The 23,366-nt window shown below is 40.2% G+C and overlaps 2 protein-coding genes across 2 annotated transcripts in view; one reads left to right on the top strand and one right to left on the bottom strand.

Annotated features, from left to right (window-relative positions):
- Nucleotides 1–11,630, top strand: part of ST6GALNAC5 (ST6 N-acetylgalactosaminide alpha-2,6-sialyltransferase 5) — a 123,465-nt gene extending 111,835 nt beyond the window's left edge. Inside the window, exon 6 of the mRNA XM_060773751.2 lies at nt 9,889–11,630. Within this exon, the coding sequence (XP_060629734.2) occupies nt 9,889–10,120 (232 nt within the window). The 3' untranslated portion in view covers nt 10,121–11,630. The remainder of the gene's footprint in view (nt 1–9,888) is intronic.
- An 8,277-nt stretch (nt 11,631–19,907) lies between these two features.
- Nucleotides 19,908–23,366, bottom strand: part of PIGK (phosphatidylinositol glycan anchor biosynthesis class K) — a 157,877-nt gene continuing 154,418 nt past the window's right edge. Inside the window, exon 11 of the mRNA XM_060773754.2 lies at nt 19,908–21,324. Within this exon, the coding sequence (XP_060629737.2) occupies nt 21,208–21,324 (117 nt within the window). The 3' untranslated portion in view covers nt 19,908–21,207. The remainder of the gene's footprint in view (nt 21,325–23,366) is intronic.

Below are 23,366 nucleotides of genomic sequence, written 5' to 3'. Positions count from 1 at the left end.
TGTATAAATAGATTCTTTGCTCTTTTAAGATAAGTTTATGTTGCCAGGCTGCCATGTGGGGAGTGGAAAGGGGGAACAATTTCATGTAGGCAGCCATTTCAAACAGTTTGCCATGCATAACTTTTTAATTTCCACAGCAAACCTCTATTGCTAGAAGAGATTAGGCTTTTACCCCCATATTCCTTGAATTCTAAAGACTATGTTGGGATTAGAATCACTGGCACAATATGTGCTCACTTTGGCAGCACATATACTAGAGCCACTGAAACAATATTAAAATACACATTCAATTAAAATTAATACAAATGAAATGTAATTGAACATATGTTTACCATAACCTCAGTGGTTGCAAATCATCAAAGGTTTCACTAAGGAAGCTAAGGGTAAATTTTCCCTCTTGCATGTGTCTATGCCAGTGGTTCCCAACCTATTTTTGAACAGGGATCACTTTGACCAGGGACCACTCTCCAACATTAGTACCAAAAGGGTTACAAATCAGTTTTTGGTCAAATTTAGATTTGGTTTGGTTACTTAGGGTGCTGATTCAGAAAATTGCATTGGACAGACCACATCAGCTCTAGTTTCCAATACAGAACATATGCCATCCAGTAGTTGCCATCTGCTCAACCACAGAAAACCATATTTAATAAGCCTGGGTGCTATAAGAAGGTTTTGCGAGACCAATTGTTCTCAGGGCTATGGTGCAGTAATGGTGAGGCCATTGACCATATTTTAGTTCTTGTAGTCCACCGGTGGTCCACGGACTACAGGTTGGGAATCACTGATCTATGCAAAGGGATCTTGTAGTATCTTTGGGACAAACTGGGATGAAGAAGTAAATAGGATAGGCTTTTTTGGACTTACCATATGTCACCGACTCTAAGGTGCATGTGGAGAAAGATCTCATCTGCTGGCTTTTGATATTGTTGGCAATTTTCTTCTATTTCCCAAAAAAAGGAAAGAACTGGCTCTCGGTAGTCAACAGGTAACTCTCTTGTTGATCTAGATCCTACAACTATGTTGCAATGTTTCTTAGACATCTTGGGAATGAACTGTTGGGCTGGAAGGGTTATGGACAAACTAAGAAGTCCAAAATCTCCTTCAAGTATGTTTATTCATGATAATAAGGAGTTTAGAGTTATTTCCTCCAGACAGATGACATAATTGCTTCTTCCCAGGAATGGTGCAAACTTTTCTGTACAAATTCTCTGCTCAGCCAGATAAATACGAGAGGCAGCCAGGTTAATAACTGGGGCAGCATATAGGGAGCACACAACTCCCATGTTGCGTCAGCTCCACTGGCTGCCTGTTTGCTGCCGAGCACAATTCAAAGTGCTGGCTTTGGTCTATAAAGCCCTAAACACCCCTGGCCCATATTACCTGTCCGAACGCATCTCCTCCTATGAACCATCGTGGAGATTAAGATCCTCCGGGGAGGCCCTCCTCTCCGTCCCGCCATTGTCACAGGCATGATTGGTGGGGACGAGAGACACGGCCTTCTCAGTGATTGCTCCCCAGTTATGGAACTCCCTTCCTGGTGAGATCAGGTCGGCCTCCTCTCTCCTGTCCTTTAGAAGGATGGTAAAAACTTGGCTGTGTGACCAAGGTTTCGGAACGGGGCAATAAAGCAGCAATAGGAAAGATTACCAGGCCAATTAGATTTGACGTGGATGACTAGGTTTTAAATTGTGTATTTTAATATTTTGATAAATGTTTTTAATGTTTATGTATGTATATAAGAATTTGTGTCCAGGCATTGAATGTTTTAAATAAATAAATAAATAAATAATACAAATTTGGCTGTGGGACCAAGCTTTCGGGACAGTGCAATAAGGCAGCGATAGGAAACTTTAACAGGCCAATTCAGATTTGACACAGATGACCAATGATGGTTTTAAACCGTGTATTTTAATATTTTGATAAATGTTTTTAATGTTTATGCATACTCATATGAATTCTTGTCCCAGCCTTGAATGTTTGCCGTATATATGCTGTGCTCTGCCCTGAGTCCTAGGGCTGTCCGTTTTCGTTCGTTAATTCGTTTTTTCGGAATTTATTCGTTTTTTTTAGCATATCCGACGCGATATCAAAACATATTTTCAAACCCGGAAGGGTTTGAAAATATCGATACAGCAGCCCCATTTTTTTAACGAGCTTCAGCTCCGCTCGTTAATGGGATGGAGGCTGCTTTGCTGCTGGTGCCTGGATTGGCTCACCCATCGCCTGAAGTGTAGATCCAACCCAGGACGACCCTCTCCACGGCTCCCATCCGACTCCAAGCCCTTCCCTGCCCCGACTGAGCAAGAAACGGAGCGGCTCCCCGCAGCGCCTGGGTTGGGCTGAGCCCTCCTGATTCTCAAGCCTCCAAAGCCCGGCGCGCTCTTCCCATTCGTGGAGAAGCACGTCGCTCCAAAGGAAGAGGATTTGCCCCACCCTGGAAGACTGAGGCATGCTGGGAGGTGTAGTTCCTCTAAGAGACCAATGCATGCCTCTTCCTTTTGAGCGACGTGCTTCTCCACGAATGGGAAGAGCGCACCGGGCTTTGGAAGCTTGAGAATCAGGAGGGCTCAGCCCAACCCAGGCGCTGCGGGGAGCCGCTCCGTTTCTTGCTCAGTCGGGGCAGGGAAGGGCTTGGAGTCGGATGGGAGCCGTGGAGAGGGTCGTCCTGGGTTGGATCTACACTTCAGGCGATGGGTGAGCCAATCCACCGGCAAAGAGCGGTGCTTTTCGGGCTTGGATGTTGGGTACCGTGCGCCTTTGCCGTTGCGCCCTCGCCGTGCGCTTTTACGCACGGAGTTTGGGAACTTGTTTTTGGCACGGCTTTCCTGGCACCGTGGAAGGAGCCTGTGAACGGGAAATGGATCGGGTGTGGAGTGAGCATTGCCCCCAACGCTTATCAGCTCTGACACTCGTGTTTGATCTCGTGTGTGTCGCATACAAAGTTGGGAAAAGTTCCTCTTTATCCGAGCGCGCGCGCGTTGGAAAGCCTTGCTGAGGCGAGGAAGGTATGCGGTTGCTTGGCATTCTCGACATGCCTCTTGGCTCCCTGTTTGATCAAGAAAAAAATTGTTTCTAAAATGTTTTGTAAATATTTACGAAATTTCGTAAATAACAAAACATTTTTTTGGAAAGTTTTGTAAATATTTTAAATATCGAAACAAAAAAACACCCCAATTAAGAATCGAATTTAGAAACAAATTTTTTCTTGATCAAACAGGCCTACTGAGTCCCATTCGGGGTGAGAAGGGCGGAATAAAAATGTTTTAAATAAATAAATAAATAAATGAGACATTTGAGTTGCCCTTTGTGCTGCCCCCATTACTGGCACAGTAAACACGGCTGTATATGTGTATACCCTCAGTGGAAGCACCGACTGTTGCATGGCACCACTTCAGAAAATTGTGATGTATTTTACAAACTGCCATCTATAAATGCCTCCCAGCTGTGATATTAATAAGTACGTTAACTCTGACAAAGTACTGATTAATGTCCAGTATCACAGAGTAGTAAAAGAGCATCTGTTTTAATATTAATAAATGAGGATGACTTTCAGCTTCCTCATATAAATTGCTCATGCATTTCATTTGGTAGCATCAAATTTTAATTGTGAAGTGGGGAGTTAACACACTATTCTTATTCTGAGTTATTCAATGTGGACGGATAAAAATGCTCAAACTCATTCAAACTGTATTTGAAAGTGTTTAGGAAGAGGGTTGGCATCTGGAGTGCAACACACAGGAGTCAGATCTTATGTTTTTGAGATAGGAGAAGGTAGATCATCAGTACAAGTCAGATCTTTTCTTTCAGCATCTTTTATGTTCACCTAGAGCTGCTAACAATTCATTCTTATGCTAGTTAAAATTAGTCCCATTTGGTCAGAAGATTGGTTATTTGTGCAATAAAGACATATTTTGCAGGAGGCTGTCAACACATTGTTTCTGTACAGGGATGGCTGCAATGAGCTGGGAGAATACAATTCCTTTCTACCATTATTTATGTCAGTGGTGCCCAACCTTTTCTGACCAGGGACCACTTGACCTGGGACCACTTGACCAGGTACCAAAAGAGTTACAAATCAGCTTTTGGTCAACTTTAGATTTGGTTTGGTTATTTGGGGTGCTGATTCAGAAAATTGCATTAGACAGACTACGGCAGCTCTAGTTTCTGATGCAGAACGTATGCCATCCAGTAGTTGCCATCTGCTCGCCCACAGAAAACCATATTTAATAAGCCTTGGCGCTATAAGAAGGTTTTGCAAGACCAGTTGCTCTTGTCACTATGATGTAGTAATGGTGAGCCCATGGACCATATTTTAGTTCTTGCAGACCACTGGTGGCCCACAGACCACAGGTTGGAAACCACTGATTTATGTAATTGTCAGAAGAAGTAGTGTTAAAAGCAAGAGAGCTGTTTCTCCACCAGAAGAAACCAATGGCTTCCATGTCAATTCAATTGTGAGTTGACCACTAATCTAAACTTTAGGGACACTATCTGGGGTGCTGATACTATTCGAGGGGGACAGTTCAGCTTAGATAGCTCTTTTAATATTCAGACTTCAACAGGTTAGAAGATTCAGCGTTCCACAGATCTGGAAGCCATCAGCATCCCCTGACTCTGTTTTTCTTTCTTGGAATATACAATACACTACAGCATATTTTCACACTATTGTGCCATATCACTAATTGACAATGGAGGACAGGCATGCAATGACATATTTTGTTCCACAGCATTTTATACTACATTGGTTTTCCCCAAAACTGTTGTGATCCTGATTTTGGAGTTATATATCCCAACAGCTGATTATGGAGGTTAGGACCGATGCAACTGAAGGCCCAAATACATGGCTGTACTAGGTATCATGATACAGGCAGAGCATAGAAACATAAAGCAGCAGTATTCTTACAGGTCTTCTATCATCACGTCATGTTATGGCATGTGGGATGTGGATGCTGATTGTCAACTAGGAAAGCATAGATAGGGCTGTCAGAGTGAAGATCCAAACTTTTTGCATGATGTCTTTTGTGTGGAACTTGAGCACTTCACATCTACTTGCTAGATGTGAAATACTACACACATAAAGATACCCTAGCACAGTGGTTTTCAACCTGTGGGTCCCCAGATGTTTTGGCTTTTAATTCCCAGAAATCCTAACAGCTGATAAACTGGCTGGGATTTCTGGGAGATGTAGTCCAAAACACGTGGGGACCCACAGATTGAGAACCGCCTGTCTTCGCGATCACATCTCCCTTTATGAACCGGCGTGAACTTTAAGATCTTCCGAGGAGGCCCTCCTTTCACTCCCACCACCGTCACAAGCATGGTTGGTGGGGACGAGAGAGAGGGCCTTCTTGGTGGTGCCCCCCCCCACCTCTGGAACACCCTTCCTAGAGAAATAAGACAGGCCCCATTCCTCCCCTCCTTTCGTAAGAGCCTGAAGACCTGGTGATCTAATAAACAAGCCTTTGAGAATGACTAGTTCTAGCTCAGCCCCAGATACTGTTGAATATGGCCATATCTTTTTCTACCAATTACCCATGTTACTTCCTCTTATTAGGCCCTGGAAATTAACAGCCATAGATTCTACCTAATTTCCTGGGCCCGCTACAAATTACACTAACCATGGCCCGGCCTTTTAAATTGCTTTGAACAGACAGGATTATTTTAAATATATATGTGCTATTGTGATTTTTTTATGCTTATATTGTCTTATTAATTTTACGTTTACGTTTTTTTACTTTGGATGTATTGATGATGTACTTGGAAGCTGTTCTGAGTCCCCTCGGAGAGATAGAGCGGTCTATAAAGTTTTTTGTTGTTGCTGCTGCTGCTCTAGTGTGATGAGGTCCTTAGGTCTCTAGGTTTTTGGTGGGGATGTGTGGCTGGGATGTCTGGGAGTTGTAGGCTAAAATCACTGCCCTAGCACCTCCTTTCTATATTCATGATTTACTCTCTCTGTGTGTATCCACATCACTAAACAAATACAGCTTTTTCAGATAAATCTGACATTTTGCAGCAAAGTTAAATATAATAAGTTCTAAAAACTGATATATGATATTAAGGGTACAATTCATGTCTGGTTTTGGAAAATTAGAGAGAATGAATTAACCTGAAAAAAATGGCATCTTCAGTCTACTTATAAAGATGTACAAATATAACTATTCTGATAAACAGAAGTAGAGCGACTTAAAATGCTGAAAGGTGACACACGTATCCCAGATATTTAAAGACATATCGCTTATTTGAAACTTAATTCAGACTTGTCAAAGGAGGAAATCCTTCATTGGTTTGGTGAAGTGCTCAGCTGTGGATCAAACATTACTAAAAATTTCATGCCTAATTAAACTGTATAGCATCAACTGCTGGCAAAGTTATGTCAGTCACATTAAACTAGAAGCTCAAGTGCTGTCAGCTTGTAGGAAAATGTTCTGATGAGAAACTTGTAAAAACAGACCGGAACAGCACAAAAACAGCACAAGAGAGGCATCAGACTGCAATTATTGGCTTTATAACTTCAATTTTGGGTGTTTTGAACAAACTGTCATGATAATTACATTGGTACTGCTTTCTCATTATAAAAAAAGTGGTTGTGATTCAGATATTTTAGTCTACATTGCCTAGCTTTAAATATGGACAGTGCAACACTGTTCGGTTCTGTTTCCCAAAGATGCAAGTCCATTTACATAGGTATTAGTCACATACTGAATTCTCATTATGATTCTTAAATTGTTTGCTTCATGAGAAAGAGAGAGAGCTGGGAATGTTTGGCATTGAACAGTATCATTTCACAATATACACTTTGAAAGACAACATTGGAATGCCGACATCTACAGTATATTACAGATTCATGACCTAGAGTTACAGATCCATAACTGCTTTGTATTCACTGTGCAGTCATAGCCTACGTTACAGACAGCATCCCACAGCCCTCTTTAGCAGCAGATCTGCATGTTGTGACAATCAGAATCAGGACCACTTCTCTTGGTGCAATTGAAAGTAGTTGGGATGAGTAAGTCTGGGAGATCATTACTACTTACATACGTAATGTTATAGGCAGTATAGAATATTTACAGGTGGCGTAGTGGGTTAAACCACTGAGCTGCTGAACTTGCTGACCAAAAGGTCAGTGGTTCGAATCTGGGGAGTGGAGTGAGCTCCTGCTGTTAGCCCCAGCTTCTGTCAACCTAGCCATTTGAAAACATGTGAATGTGAGTAGATAAGTACTGCTTTGGCAGGAGGTAACAGCGCTCCATGCAGTCATGCTGGCCATCATGACCTTGGAGGCTTCTATGGACAATGGTGGCTCTTCGGCTTAGAAATGGAGATAAGCACCCCACTCACCAGAGTCGGACACTGCTAGACTTTAATGTCAAGGGGAAACCTTTATCTTTACTTACACATACACACAATACAGACTATAGATCATTATCCAAGTCTTTAATGCCTTTATAACATAGCAGACAGATGTTCCCACCCTCCTTCCATGAGCAATGAGCAGTACAAGGAGGAACTGCAACAAGGATCCTGCTTCAGACTATTGCAAGGGAGATGTCAGTCTGCACTATCCCACAGAACAAAACAGACCTCTTTTGCTCACAGCTGCAGCTGTCAGAAAGTCAGGATGGGTGGGTGGTGTTCAGGCTGGAAGATAGTACTTACTGCCTTAGGGTAGGACATCTAGAATAGTAGCCATGGACTTCTGTGTTTTTTAGTTTTAATTTATCCTCACACCTAAGCTATTTTGTACTATTTTGCATATAATCACTATATTTTATACTTGACAAGAAAGTACAACCATAGGCCTTTTTAACAGTGATTCATTAGTTGTCTCTTCCATGGTGGTCACTTATCCAGGTTCTGTTCTGCCGGACTGACTTTTGTTTTGTCTTGTTTGAATTGGATATGTGATGGTGAAGTGCAAATTGTTCTAAAACTACACTCCTAAAAGAACAGTAATCAGGGTTTGAGTGGAAGTCATTATTTTTCAGAATTTAATTGCAGACTTTTTGTGTGTGTAAGAAAGTACCATTGATATGGAGAGGAAAAATTTTTTGAGTCAAATCATGGCTAAATTTAACACCATTTAGGATTAATTCTTCTGTGTGCTGTATACTAAATTATATATACCCTCAGGACAGCATGGGGTTGAGGCTTACAATTCTTCTCTGCTTTAATATTCAAATATTAAGTATATTAAAGCGAGCATTGTTAAATAAAATTCTTTTCTTTGTGATTCAATTCCATTTCAGTTGAGAATGATACAACAATGGCTGATTGACAGACCATAGCTTGGGGTTACAAAGGGGTGTGCTTTAATCCTGTGTGCCATGCTGGCAGGATTTTCATGTGAGTGTGAGGCACAGCATCAGAAAGCTGGAACCTGTTTGACAAACCTATTCATCCCCCTTGAATGTCTCTGCAGGTCTTTTCTCAACACCACCTAGATTCATGCACACCAAGCTTCATTTGCACAATGGTGCAATGTGGCCTTATTGTATATTGCCAGTGTTTTAACAAGGGCAGGTAAAAGTATTAATTACTTTTTTAAATGTTGTTAATTCAGATGCGCACGAAACAACAGCAAAAGGACTTTGTTCTTACAAATGATAGCATATAGCGAATATAGTATAAGTATAGGTTTCCCCTGATATTAAGTCTAGTCGTGTCCGACTCTGGGGGATGGTGCTCATCTCCATTTCTAAGCTCTTCAGCCAGTGTTGTCTGTAGATGCTTCCAAGGTCATGTGGCCGGCATGACTGCATGGAGTGCCATTACCTTCCTGCCGAAGCAGTACCTATTGATCTACTCACATTCACATGTTTTCAAACTTCTAGGTTGGCAAAAGCTGGGGCTAACAGTAGGAATTCACTCTCTCTCCAGATTTGAACCGCCGACCTTTTAATCTGCAAGTTCAGCAGTTCAGCAGTTTAACCCACTGTGCCACCGGGGGCTCCTACAATTAGTAAAAAAAAATCGAATCAGGAGTGAACCAAGGGTACAGTTGTAATGTATTTAAAAAAAACAACAACAACAAAACCCCCACAAAGTTTGAAAACTTGGCATTCTATTAAATTTCCTTTGACCAGTAGCTGGCCACTTGGAGTGCTTCTGGTGTTGCTATAAGAAGGTCCTCCATTGTGCATGCGACAGGGCTCAGACTGCATTGTAATAGATGGTTTGTTGAGGTGTTCCTGCTAGTGTCTCTGTAGATCTTAGAAAATTATTTCTTGATTTAAGGTGTTGGCATGCTGGCTGATGTCCAAACAGGGAAAGGGCCGGAGATGTCACTGCCTTGGTCCTTTCACAATTGGCTGCTCCTTCCTTGGGGATGTCAGGTGGCGCAACACCAGCTAAGCAGTGTAATTTCTCCAGTAGTGTAGGGTGTAGATAATGTGATAATGTGACATGTCTCATTGAGAGCCACATCAGCTGTTTTAGCATGGTGATTTGTGTTCTACACAGGGCATGTGTTCTTAGCAGCAGAGTAGCAAAGTGCAAGGGCAGATGTCATTACTGTATCTGGTTGTGATCCCCAGGTTGTGCCAGTCAGCTTTTGTATGATATTGATTCTAGCAACCATGTTTTGCTTGATCTTCAGGCAGTGTTTCTTGTAGGTCAGAGCACGGTCCAAGGTAACTCCCTGGTATTTGGGTATGGTGCAATGCTCCAGTAGGATTCCTTCCCAGGTAATCCTCAGAGCTCGAGATGCTTGTATGTTCTTAAGATGAAAAGCACATGCTTGTGCTTTCTTTAGATGGATTAGGAATCAGCTGGTTTCCCTGTAATAAGCGGTAAGAGCACCCTAGATCTTCAGGGAGCTTCTGTTCAACCATCTCAAAGCTCAAATCAATATGTCTATGCTTTCCTTCTAATTCCTCTTTTTTTTTGCAGGGATCCTAAACATCCTTCGGTACCTTACCATTATTATGAACCATTGGGACCAGATGAATGTACAATGTACCTTTCACATGAACGGGGAAGAAAAGGAAGCCACCATCGTTTTATCACAGAGAAGCGAGTGTTTGAGAACTGGGCCCGGACTTTCGATATTCATTTTTTTCAGCCAGACTGGAAACCAGAATCTCTTCCTCTGAATCATGGGAAGATTAAACTGGCATTCTGAGGAATGACTGCACAAGGCTGTGCCCACAATCACCTACTGTAGCAGGCTTCAGGGGATTGAATACTGTATTGCAGCAAGCCAACCTAGAGAAGAAAGGTTCACAGGGTTTGCGGATGGAAATTACTACAATATTCAGGAAGTTATTGCAAAGGAATACCTAACAAGGACGCCTGGTATCCAGTTGTATCTAAAGCAAATATTTTAACTTCTGTCTATTGTACACACATAGATGTATGTGATTTTGTTAAGGAGAAGAAAACGATGGAGAAATCTGTGGTATTATAAGCATAGTTTGAGATTTTAATTGGTCATGTTTTTAAGGCACGTCGCCACTGGGTTTTCATAGTGACATTTAACAGTTCCTTACTTAGTGAAGGTTTTTAATGCAATTCAGTATTTTTCTATTTCACAATGATATGGTTATTTATCTTTCATAATCCCTTCAAAACTGAGGATTTATATTGCTGCTGGTTTAAGGCCCAGCTTCTTGTTTATACATTTTTCTCTTTGAAATATAGGATGATCCTATCTAGCATGTAATTAATATTTGATCTGGAAGTGATGTATTTTATTTTTTATTTTTTTATTGTCGGGCTGTGTTCCAGCATCAAGCCGTTTGACAGCGAGTAGGTCATTACGTGATGCTGTAGCAGAGAATGATGACCACAACGATAGTCTGTGGCATCCTGCACACATGTAACAGAAATATGGAGGACTTTCCATTACCCAATTGTTTTAGTCTTTCAGTATTCAAAGTAACTATCAAGGGCTGAGCTACAAGTTGGCTCTTGGTTCACCTCATCAAAAGGTGGCCTAGGCAAGCTGGACTTCGCTGTGAGTTGCAAAGTTGATGTGTTGCTTTGTACGTGCCGTCTGGACAGTGGTTTAGTTCCCCTGTTTTAGATTTCAAAAGATCAGGCTGCAATCCTATATATACTTATATGGCAATTTCCCAAAATGTCAGTCTGTTGCAGCAAAAAAGAATGAAGAGTCCTGTGGCATCGTAAAAGACGTAACAGATCCATTAAAGCATTATATGGGAGTGTGAGCCACTGAACTCAGTGGTGAGACAAGCATGGAACTGCACTGCTTAAAGGGGAATATAAAAGAGGATGAGCGACATGAATCTGTCTAGGCAAGATGGGATGAAATGGCAAGGAAAGTAAGGAAATCTGACTGCAGCCTTTCCTGAGGAGGGTAGAGCCCAACTGCATGTAAATACAGGGTTTGTGTGTAATTGTAGCAGTTTTTAAAAGGCTGGCAAATGTAAATTTTGTGCCACAAACCAACAACGTGTGTGTTTTAAAGTGTAGGAAGCAGTGTAGTTCAGTTCTCAAAGCCAACAATTGGTTCTGGCCATAAAATGTGCCAGCTTTTTTGAGATGCACTGAGGATACCTAGTTCTTGCCAAGTTGACTGAATGGCACTAATAGTTCTGTATATGGATAGTTGCACATTATGTTTTTGTGGGATTATATCTGGCTTGTGAATAAAGAGGATTTCATTTGCAGTGTTATTTGTCCTTTCACCTCATAAATGCTAGAAGCCAAATGACTTGTTCAAAGTAATTGCCAAGAATTACTTGACTTGTTGCACACTGCCATCCATCAGTAATTCAAACAATAAAATCCTTTCGTACCGCTGGCACTAAAAATAGCGTTAAGTCGTCATTAAGAGTGCAGGTTATTTCAAATTGCTCATCACAGAAAAGCCACAATTCACACAATCCAGACTTGAGGTAATATGAAGGTTTTTTTCTTTTCTGTGGGAGCTGAACTTGAGAATTTACAGAAATCAAGTGAATGTTGCTATAAGATTCCAAATCCAACACCAGTAGAAACCATTGCCGTCAAGGTCGTGTGATAGGAATGGGAAATATTGATCCACTCATTTGAGAAACAGTTCACTCTCTGCCCTTATCTGGGGCATCTTGAAAGGAAATGGCTGTCATGCTGATGTCTGCTCCTGACTACCGAGTAGAATATTATGAACAGGAAAGAAAATGGAAAGCTGTAAGAAGTGGAAGCGATACCACCATAACAAAGAGTTTACATCAAAATAACATACTGTGTTTTCTGGCGTATAAGACTACTTTTTAACCCAGGAAAACCTTCTCAAAAGTCAGGGGTCATCTTATGTCGTCTTATAGGGCGGGTGCTGAAACTTCCGAGCCGGAGTGGAGAATCTGTGGTCGCCACATGTGGGGGGAGCTCAAAAACTGCTGCATTCCCACCATATGTGGTGACCGTATGAAAACAGCAAGGGCGGCAGTGTACAAGTAAGGTAGAAGAAAATCCACTCACCAGAATTCATGGAAATAAGTGACTTAACGCAGTCCCAATGACAAGGTGAGGGGGCACCTCACCGTGAAGGTGTAAGTGAAGGGCGGAGCAAGCTGCAGACATATGGGACACCCGGGGTATGGAAAAAAGAGAGAGTGGTGCTGTGCCCAGAAAAACACGCCTCTTTCACCCATCTGGCCTGCCCTTGTATCCTATTACTGTACCTCCTTCTCAGCCTCTCAGATCTTACTCCTGAGGACTGCACATGTGCAAGATCTGAGAGGCAGAGAAGGAGGTACAGTAATAGGAAAATTAACATATTGAAATCAAATCTGATGTTTTTTAAATTTTTATTTGGTGTGCATTGGAAGAGGGGTAGTTTTATATGGAGAGTATATCCCAAACTATATATTTTAACTGGAAAAATTGGGGTTGTCTTATATGCCCAGTTGTCTTATACACCGGAAAATACCAATGTGTTTCTGTGGAACCTTCTGGAAGGTTGCATTAGTTCCTTCACCCTTTACAGGTAGCAGCACAGGAGTTGTTTACTATTGAAGAATGAAGGAGCCATTTCAAGCATAAACAAGGACAATGTATTGTCGAAATCTTTAATGACTGGAATCACTGGGTTGCTGCAGGTTTTTCGGGCTATATGGCCATGTTCTAGAAGCATTCTCTCCTGACGTTTTGCCTACATCTATGGCAAGCATCCTCAGAGGTTGTGAGGTCGTCATAGCCCATATAGCCCGAAAAACTTACAACAAACCATAAACAAGGACGGATTTGATGCACATGAAAGCTGGAGCCAATGGAAGCACTCCTCCACCTACTGGCTGGAGCCACTGCCTGCGCCATATAGCTAAAGTTGATTAACATTGTTAAGCTGATTTACAGGTCATTTTTAATGTCACTGGGAAAGATTCAATTATAGATTGCAGTGGTGCTCCTGCAATGGCCTAGCTCTTAACAATTCAGTCATTAGTTTAATACAAGAGTTATGAGGTATGTCCAGCAACAAAACACAATTGCTGGGCTTTTGCATTGAATAAGGCACTGATGGCAAGATTGGCATTTTACCAAGTCCCATGACAGTTTCACTTGTTAGTAGAGGTCTATAGAGTGACAAAGTAAGAGTTGAGTTGCAGCAGTCCAGGCTTCACAGAGAGGCATACCTTCAACATTTTGTAGAGTAAGACACAGGAGGACTAAATCTCACGTTCTGCCTTCAGTTGAAACAGTTGTTCTCAACTGGGAGTTGTAGGCCACAATACTTGGGGAGCCACAGGTTGAGAACCACTGAGTTAAAAGGACCCAAAGGATTACTGTTTTCTGAAGAGGATTTTATGTACAGAAACTATGCTTTTAAGACTCATTCAGATTGGTATGCTCATTTGCTATTTCAAATATTTTCTCTTTTTTTCTCCTAAAGAAAAACCAAATGGACATGATGTTTTTCTCTCATTAGGTTTTTCTCTCATTAGAATCTGCAGCGTAACTGAGTCACTATCCGATTAATTCTATTGTTCTGAAGATGAGGAAAAGATGACATCATGCGAGAAGTTTGTTTGCCACTTCCATCCATTTTCCTCTTGTAAAGGATAGGCATTTCTGTACTTGTGTTTCTTCTAATCTGATACTAATAGTATTTTGTGATGGATGTGGAGATATCATTAAAATATCTCTTCCAGAATAATACTTTTCTAATCTTCATAATAAAGATGACTTGTGTTTATTTTGAGCAAAAGTGCAGAAGATCCAACATCTGCATCCTCTATCAACTCCTGCTAGAGAGCAGGGTCCCCCATTGCCTCAGTCCCCATCTCGTAGGACTCAAAGAGAATTCCACTATCGAGCTTCTCGGCCATCTGCCTCCTCCTCATCATCATCTGGATTGTGTGTGTGTGTGTGTGTGTGTGTGTGTGTGTGGTAGGTTATGACGAGAATTCAGAGTCCAATACACATAGTGTTTTCATCCTTAAAAGTGCAAATCATTGCCACGAAAGATGGAGTTTATTCTTTGGAAATGTGGGCAACTTCTCTACAGAGAAAAGGTGGTGACAGTATTATGCCTGTGAAGTACATTGGCACACTGTCTATTTTCATTGATCTTGGCTCAGTGTCAAATCTGTAAAAGATATGACAGTAGAAAAGGGAAAAGTGGGTTATATACTGAAAGAGAGATGCGTATTTCCTTTGCTACATGGACTTTTCTTTCCTCTGCTTTCATCAATGTCTGTATTGTTAAATATGCTGGCTTTTCTGGGTAGATAGCCCACGCTTCTATCATTGCAGCACAGAACTGAAAACATCTTTGTGAATTACTTTATGTATTAATGTAAAAGCGCAGAAGAGATGTATAATGCGGGCTTTTGGAATCTAGGGGAACAGAAGCAATATGTTGAGAAAGTAAACACAAAGAGGTATCTTGAAACAGAAGGTCACTGTAGGTTTTTTTGTTTTTGGTTGTTTGTTTGTTTTTGCTCAACCCTCCCCAAAATATTCTTCTGGAAACTCAGCATTACATTCATGTAAAAGAAGTTAGATCCCATAAGTGCCCACTAGTGCAATAAAAGCTTCAAGGACAAAAATTATAATACAACTTCACCACACTATACTCAAATTCTCCTGTATGAATTATGTTTTAGAGCTATCTTGACCTCATGAGATTAAAACATAAGAGAGTAGTGGAAGGAATGTACATACGTATGGCAGGGTTTTATCCAGTTTAACATTTTTGAATTACAAATTCTGGTTGAGAATGTTTGGTTGCTGTCATCCAAAAGTAACTGTGATGTGACATTCAGGATGCATGAAATAAATTCCCCAATAGGTTTGGGAGATATGATGAAAAGAAAAGATTTTTGTCAGAAGATCACAGAATCTCAGCTGGTGATCTTACAGGCTATCAGACACACTCCTCTGCTAAATGTCGTCACCCCAGGCAAGGAACTGTTGTCTTGCCTCTGCTGAAAGACTTTCAATGAAGAAAACTCGCCATCCCACAATGTAATTAATTTCAGTGTAGAATGTCACTGTCAAATATACTTTCACCATTAAAATATTTATCCGAGTATTCCAGCACTTACTGATATCCTGGAGTTGGGAATTCTACGCCTTCTGGGAAAGTAATGATACAACAAATCTAATGAAAGCTTTCTGGAATTTCATTGATATCAGAGAAAACAACACTCGAGAGAAGAACTTGTGAAATGTAAATACAATCTAGACCACTAACTTTTTTCTCAGTTTTATATATACCAGTGTTTCTAAACCTGGTGGTCAGGAACCCTGCAGGAGTTGCAAGGGGTATTAGAGAGGTCACCAAAGACCATTAGAGAACACAGTATTTTCTGTTGGTCATGGGGATTCTGTGTGGGAAGATTAACCCAATTCTATCGTCGGTGGGATTCAGAATGTTCTTTTATTGTAGGTGAACTATAAATCCCAGCAACTCCCAAATGTCAAGGTCTGTTTTCCCCAAACTCCACCAGTGTTCACATTTGGGCATATTGAGTATTCCTGCCAAGTTTGGTCCAGATCCATCATTGTTTGAGTCCACAGTGCTCTCTAGGTGAACTACAACTCCAAACTCAAGGTCAATGCCCACCAAACCCTTCCAGTATTTTCTCGTGGACATGGGAGTTCTGTGTGCCAAGTTTGGTTCAATTCAATCGGTGGTGGAGTTCAGAATGCCCTTTGATTGTAGATCCAACTATAAATCCTAGCAACTACAGCTCTCAAATGACAAAATCAATCCCACCCAACCCCACCAGTATTTGTGTCAAATTTGGTCCGGTGACTCAAAATCTTGCATATCAGATATTTACTTTATTTATTTATTTATTTATTTATTTATTTATTTATTTATTTAGGGCTTTTATATCCCTCCTATCTCAACCTCCGAAGAGGGACTCAGGACGGCATTACGATTCATAACAATAGCAAAATTATAGTTATGAAGTAGCAACAAAATAATTTTATGATTGGGGGTCACCACAATATGAGGAACTGTATTAAGGGGTCATGACATTAGAAAGGTTGAGAACCACTGATATATACAGAACATGTATAGGAATCATGAAGCTCCCAGATGTTGGACTATTGCTCTAAATATTCTAAGTATTTAGTATGAATAGTACTAAAAAAAACCTATATACATGTGAGTCACATAGACCATGAAGACAAATTATCAATTTTATTACTAGTTTATCATTTTTTAATTCCAAGATACAAGCATTCTACTAAATCTTGCATTTCTTTCACTCCAATCTCCTTTAAGGTTCTCTGTGCCTGAATGAACAATGAACTGATGACTTAGGGCCCTTCCACACAGCCCTATATCCCAGAATATCAAGATAGAAAATCCCACATTATCTGAATGTGGACTCTGATAACCCAGTTCAAAGCAGATAAATAAAGAATGCTAGCTTACACGCCAATGTAAGAGTGAGATTTTCTGCCTTGATATTCTGGGACTGTGTGGAAGGGCCCTGAGAAAAATAGGGAAATCTGAACCAGTTTCCTCCTCAACCACCACAGCTCTGCTACATGGCTGTCCTCTGACATACTTTATCATCGAGAGTTTTCATGAAGAGGTTGCAAGATGTCCCTCACTATTAAGCAGCTGGACACTGCTGGAATCTGGAGAGATAGTGGATGTTGCAATCCAATTGCTTTCCACATTCAGTGCATAAAGAAATCTCAAATTCATTGAGCATGGATTGCTGCATTTCAATCTAATTGCTTTCCTCACCTCTGTTAATCAGCTTTGCCGGCATACTTACTGCCTTTTCCGTTTCATAAATTGCATTTTAATAACCCACCTAATTGCCTCTTTTCCCTAAGCAGATTATCTTTTCAGAAGGACGTCTTGACTTGTATCTCCGTGTCTCCCCGGAATCCACCCAAAGTCTTCTGCTTCTACCCAGGACAGATTTTAGGGCAAACAGGAGGCCTTTATGAGGTCTAAAATGTAGGAATGATAATTGAAACAGAAAATGGATCTGTTATTTTTAGCTTAGCTATCTTTTTCAATGTTACTGTTTCTGTCTATAAATCAGATTTATCATTACATTTAAGAACATGATAGTTTGATAGAAGATGAGAGAATGTGAAGTAGAAAAACAGTTACCCGAAACAAGGAATGCTTCATATAAGATGCTTTAAAGAAGGGTTCAGTGAACAGAAAATGAAATATTGATACTATTTTAAGACATACATCTTTCTAATCATTTCTGGATACCATTCCATTTTAAAGCATTGGCGTGTAAGCTAGCATTCTTTATTTGTTGTTTATCGTATCAGAAGTGAACTGAGGATACCATTGTAAATGTAGCTGGTCACTTGGAGTGCCTCTGATGTTGCTATAATGTTGCTCCGTTGCGCATGTGGCTGGGCTCAGACTGCATTGTAATAGATGGTCTATGGTTTGCTCTTCCCCACACTCACATGCCGTGGGCTCCACTTTGTGGCCCCATTTGTTTAAGTTGGCTCTGAATCTCGCGGTGCCAGAGCGCAGTCTTTCAGCGCCTTCTAAGTCGCTCAGTTTTCTGTGTACCCAGGGGGGGGGAGTCTTTCATTTGGTGTCAGCGATGGGTTGAGATTCTGGGTTTTAGCTTGCTCCTTTTGGACTCTTGCTTGCTGAAGTGTTCCTGCAAGTATCTCTGTAGATCTTAGAAAATTATTTCTTGATTTAAGGCATAGGTGTGCTCCTGATATCCAAATAGAAGATGGGCTGGAGATGTCACTGCCTTGGTCCTTTCATTATTGGCTGTTGCTTCCTGATGGATGTCCAGTTGTGTAATACCAGCTAATCAGTATAATTTCTCCAGTGGTCTAGAGCGTAGACATCCTGTGATAATGTGGCATGTCTCATTAAGAGCCACATCCACTATTTTAGTGTGGTGAGATATGTTCCACACTAGACATGTGTATTTAGCAGCAGAGTAGCAAAGCGAAAGGGCAAATGTCTTCACTGTATCTGGTTGGGATTCCCAGGTTGTGCAAGTTAGTTTCGTATGATATTGTTTCTAGCACCCACATTTTGCTTGATATCCAGGCAGTGCGTCAGAGCACGGTCCAGGGTAACTCCCAGCTATTTGGATGTGCTGCAATGCTCCAGTGGGATTCCTTACCAAGTGATCCTCAGAGCTTGAGATGTTTGTCTGTTCTTAAGATGAAAAGCACATGTTTGTGTTTTAGATGGATTAGGAATCAGCTGGTTTTTTTCCTGTAATAGGCAGTAAATTCTATAAAGCATTCTTTATAGAATTTAGGGTTACATACCTCATTCACAAAACTAACAACATCCTAGAGGCCTCTACATATAAAAGGATAGATTATTTTACACTAAAGAAATATTGAAGCCTATGGATGGGATCCCATTATTGAAAGTTACACCTGCGTATGTAACCTGTTTGATCACAGTGGATGGAGAAACTCAACACCTCCATCAACTACAACTCCCCTCCTGAGCCACAAACCTGTTTTCTGGCTCCACAATTATTTAATAGCTCCACAACTATTTAATAGAGGGAAAAGAAGGAACAGACAGATGACCATTTAGTTACTGTGGGTAATAATGGAAGAAGAACTGAGTGTGCAGGGCAACAGGGGAACGTGTAACGATACCTGTCAGAACATTACTATCTGCTAATGTGATGCAGGATCTCAGCTTATGCCATGCATATTTTTAATTCAACACAAGGCTCTATTTTCATGTACTATAATTAAATCATCGTGGGTACAATTGTATCGAGCTGTAACCATCCATGTATACATTATCAAGAAGTGAAGATAGAAGAGCATCACTTCACTTATCAGTAGAGAGGATGCATCAGTGGTATGCTAGATCTGAAAAAGCCATTCTGTGAAGGGAAGTCTTCCATGGTTCATAAACCCAAGTGAGTAGTAGATGTCAGCTTTTATCTACACAATTCATGAACTTCCTTGTGTGACTCTGGCTCTCTCAGCAGCATTGTATTCAATACTCGCAGGTAAAAATCAATGTCAGAAATGAAGGCCATTTAGTGCATTTTAGTTTCACCCCACAAAAGACGATGGGTTACTAGAACAGAAAGATTTACTGTATACAGTGTACATTCATAGAATCATAGAATTGGAAGAGACCTCGTGGGCCATCCAGTCCAACCCCCTGCCAAGAAGTAGGAAAATCGCATTCAAAGCACCCCCAACAGATGGCCATCCAGCCTCTGTTTAAAAGCCTCCAAAGAAGGCGCCTCCACCACACTCCTGGGCCGAGTGTGGTGGAGGCTCCTTCTTTCATTACATATACCTGAAGTGTGTACCCTTGTGATTCACTTCGGGTGTCCAGCTTTTTGTCTAACATCTTTATTATGATTCCCTCAACACAAAAGCTACACATTGCATAATATGTGGGCTATCTTCTATCATTTGATCATTCCATATGAGTCCAAATCTGATTAATGTTATCACATCTGTAGCTATGGCTTATTATAAGTCCCTGTACCTGAGGCAAGACATTTTTATTCATACCTTTATTTTCACTGGAAACAGATTTAAAGCCAAATTCCAAAAACAAATAAATATGCAACAAAAATATATAGAGAATTTACTTATTAACATTATCAACATGTTCTTCTACGCACACAGCCAGGATGTTTGAACATAGCTAATCTCATATTCCAGATTCATTTCAGAACATAATGTGAATTTGGAAAAATCAAGAGTATGGCTAAACATGAAGACTCCATATTTCCAGGCTACTAGTGGGCTTGTTCATCAAACACATTCAGGTAGGTCACTGCTTGGGTCCTTTGTCGTTTTCAGTTCTAAATGATTCATGGAATCCAAGAAACAAAATTGCCCTAGGTAAAAGGATTGATCTAAAGGGGCTGTATTTAACAGAGGAGATCAATATTCTCTACAGTATTTTTGTTTCTGTTGAGCAAGTGTTCAATATGTCACGGTAGAAGTCCGCAAAGTGACTTAAGTTTGTATTGATAAAATGACATCTTAAATAAGGTTCTGCAGATTGTCTAGACCTTCATTTCACTGATGGAGTAAACTATTTTATAAGTAGTCATGGTAAGTACTAGTAGTAATACTTGCAAAGAAACATTTTTTCTTGGAATATTTAACATATTTTTTACAAAGCTCTGATTTTTCCGCACCAATCTATGCATCCAAATAGCCTCAACCAAAGGCCCTCGTGTGCAACATAGAGAATAAGACCTCACTTTTTTTTTATTGCATCTTCTAGGGTGAACCTTTTACATGCAATCTCTGAATTCTTATGGACTTGGAATCTAAAAAAGTATTAAACAATTATCCAAGATTAAAACAAGAGAAATCTTGTGTGAAAATCATAAGAGGGAGTGGAATCAAAATACAGTAAAGTCTCGCTTATCCAACATAAATGGGCTGGCAGAACATTGGATAAGCAAAAATGTTGGATAATAAAGAGGGATTAAAGAGAAGCCTATTAAACGTCAAATTACGTTATGATTTTACAAATTAAGCACCAAAACATCATGTTTTACAGAAAAAGCAGTTCAATACACGGTAATGTTATGTAGTAATTACTGTATTTATGAATTTAGCACCAAAACATTGCAATGTATTGAATGTATTGACCCGGGTGGGAGGCAGACTGCATTGGATAATACAGAATGTTGGATGAGTGGAGGTTGGATAAGCGAGACTCTACTGTACAACATGATAAGAGCTTTCAGGTAGAAGATTTCAGCATTCTTTATAAATAAAAATGCATTTTTCACACAAGGATGCAGTTCAGCGGAGGGACCTTGTTGTGCGGATGTTCTAGAAGATATGTTTCATGTGCTTGATTCCATAGGTTTTGAAGAAGACCATGATAATGAGTGCCCAGAGACCTAAAATAAAACCTCCTGGAGGATGCCAGTCCTTCTGTTTTGGTTTCTGCAAAATGAAAATAAAATATTAATATTCATTACAATCAGGATAGCGGAAAGTGTTTGTGTTTCCATAAAGGAAAAAGGAAGAAAAATCAAAACTTAGGCATGTTTCACTCTGAATCGAGTCCTAGAGTATTCAATGGGGGTTATTCCATGTTTAGCATCACATTTCAATCATGTGGTAATGTGTCTGTGCTGTACAACCAGTTCTGTTGACCTACTGATTCAAGTGTAGTAGAGTCTCCCTTATCCAACGTAAACAGGCTGATAAAACACTGGATAAGTGAAAATGTTGGATAATAAAGAGGGATTAAGTAAAAGCCTATTAACGTCAAATTACGTTATAATTTTACAAATTAAGCACCAAAACATCATGTTTTACAACAAATCAGCAGAAAAAACAGTTCAATACATGGTGATGTTATGTAGTAATTACTGTATTTACAAATTTAGCACCAAGACATCACAATGTATTGAAACAGCTGTGGATCCACCCGGGACGCGGACTGTGTTGGATAATTCAGAATGTTGGATGAGCAAAGGTTGAATAAGCGAGACTCTACTGTACTAGATTTCATTTTCAAATGCAGCATACTTAAATGTCATATAATATAATTTTAAAATATTTCTGTCCTGTTTAGAGAAAATGAGGAAGCATTCTAGCTATCTTATTTTCAAATAATATGGGTGCTGTCACGTTTCTTCAAAGGTTCCTTTCAAATGTGAGAAGTGAGACACATCCTCTCTCAAAAGCATGGAAGATCCAAAATAAATATTACTGTTTATTTTGATTTAAATGCATTTATGTTGACACACACTGAACTGTATAAAGGAAAGGGTGCGATTACTTTCTTCTGTGATGTGGAAGGCAGAATATATAAATGGCAATCGTTCACAATCTCAGGTAGTTTTTCAAATCTGTTAGAAATCTGGTTGTTACTGGAGCCAAAAGTATGGAACTGTTGCAAAACGTATGAGGAAGGTGATTAAGTGAAATGTTGTTTTGGGTAAAAGAATGTATTCCAAGCAATGAAAAATGCAAATAGCTTTGTGGTATGTTTTAATGAGAACAGAGCTGCCAACAAAAGAATGTATATTCACCTTAAAAATGGCTAAGCAACTCTCATTAACAATAAAATGTATGCAGCACTGATCACTCGCCTCATTGGTATTCACAGACACTCATTTCCCACTAAAATATCGCAAGGCATCAAGCCTAAATATACAAGGCTGCCAGCACAACCCTGTACGGAAAGTAACAGCCCCTACTTCACACAAAGGAAACTTTCAGTTTTAAATTTTCCTAATTAACCCAGAACTTCATATGCATATTGCCTTGCTCATTTCATCCATCTCTTTGTGCTATCAATCTTCCTCCTTGGATCTCAGACAAATCCTCACCATAAAGTGGCACCTGACCCTCCTAGACAAATGACTTCAATTTGCAGTCAGTGACACTAAAAGCCTTTCTCGTCTATTTTCTATAGAACACATAATTTAATTTCTTTGAAGAAATTTATAGGAATAAATATTTATAAGGTGACCTCGGTGGAAGGTTTTACATCTTGTCATCCCTCTCGCCACAGCTTCCACCCCTCTCTTCCGGCTGCTGAAATTTCAAGGGAGGCCCGGCGAAAGGCATGCTTTTCATATTTGAATTCAAGAACATGCAAGTAATCTGTTCAAAGCCCAGCAGTGGAGCTTTCAAATGCGCATTATGGATAAAGGAAGAAAAAGAAAAAAGACTAAGGCAACAAAAGAAAAAAAATAATTGGGATAGGTAAATACGTTGCCTTCTGAGCAGCAGATATGTCTTGATACTTGAGATTACAGATTTGCAGAGGAAAAATTGCACAGCAGGCCACAACCTTACAGGAGCAAAGGTCTTGTTCTCAGAGAACACATCTGAAGTCCCTGAATATATGAGCATTTTTTATCCCTCTCCCACTGTATCATTTAGTTTATTGGATGCTTAGACCATAGGTCTTTCACATATAAGGCAAATGGATAAATACATGAAATCCAGATTAGTAAATACAATATAAA

Source organism: Anolis sagrei, chromosome 4 (assembly GCF_037176765.1).
Source record: "Anolis sagrei isolate rAnoSag1 chromosome 4, rAnoSag1.mat, whole genome shotgun sequence".
NCBI lineage: Eukaryota > Metazoa > Chordata > Lepidosauria > Squamata > Dactyloidae > Anolis > Anolis sagrei.
Note: the sequence above shows the minus strand (reverse complement) of the source record. Positions and strands in the feature narration are given on the sequence as shown.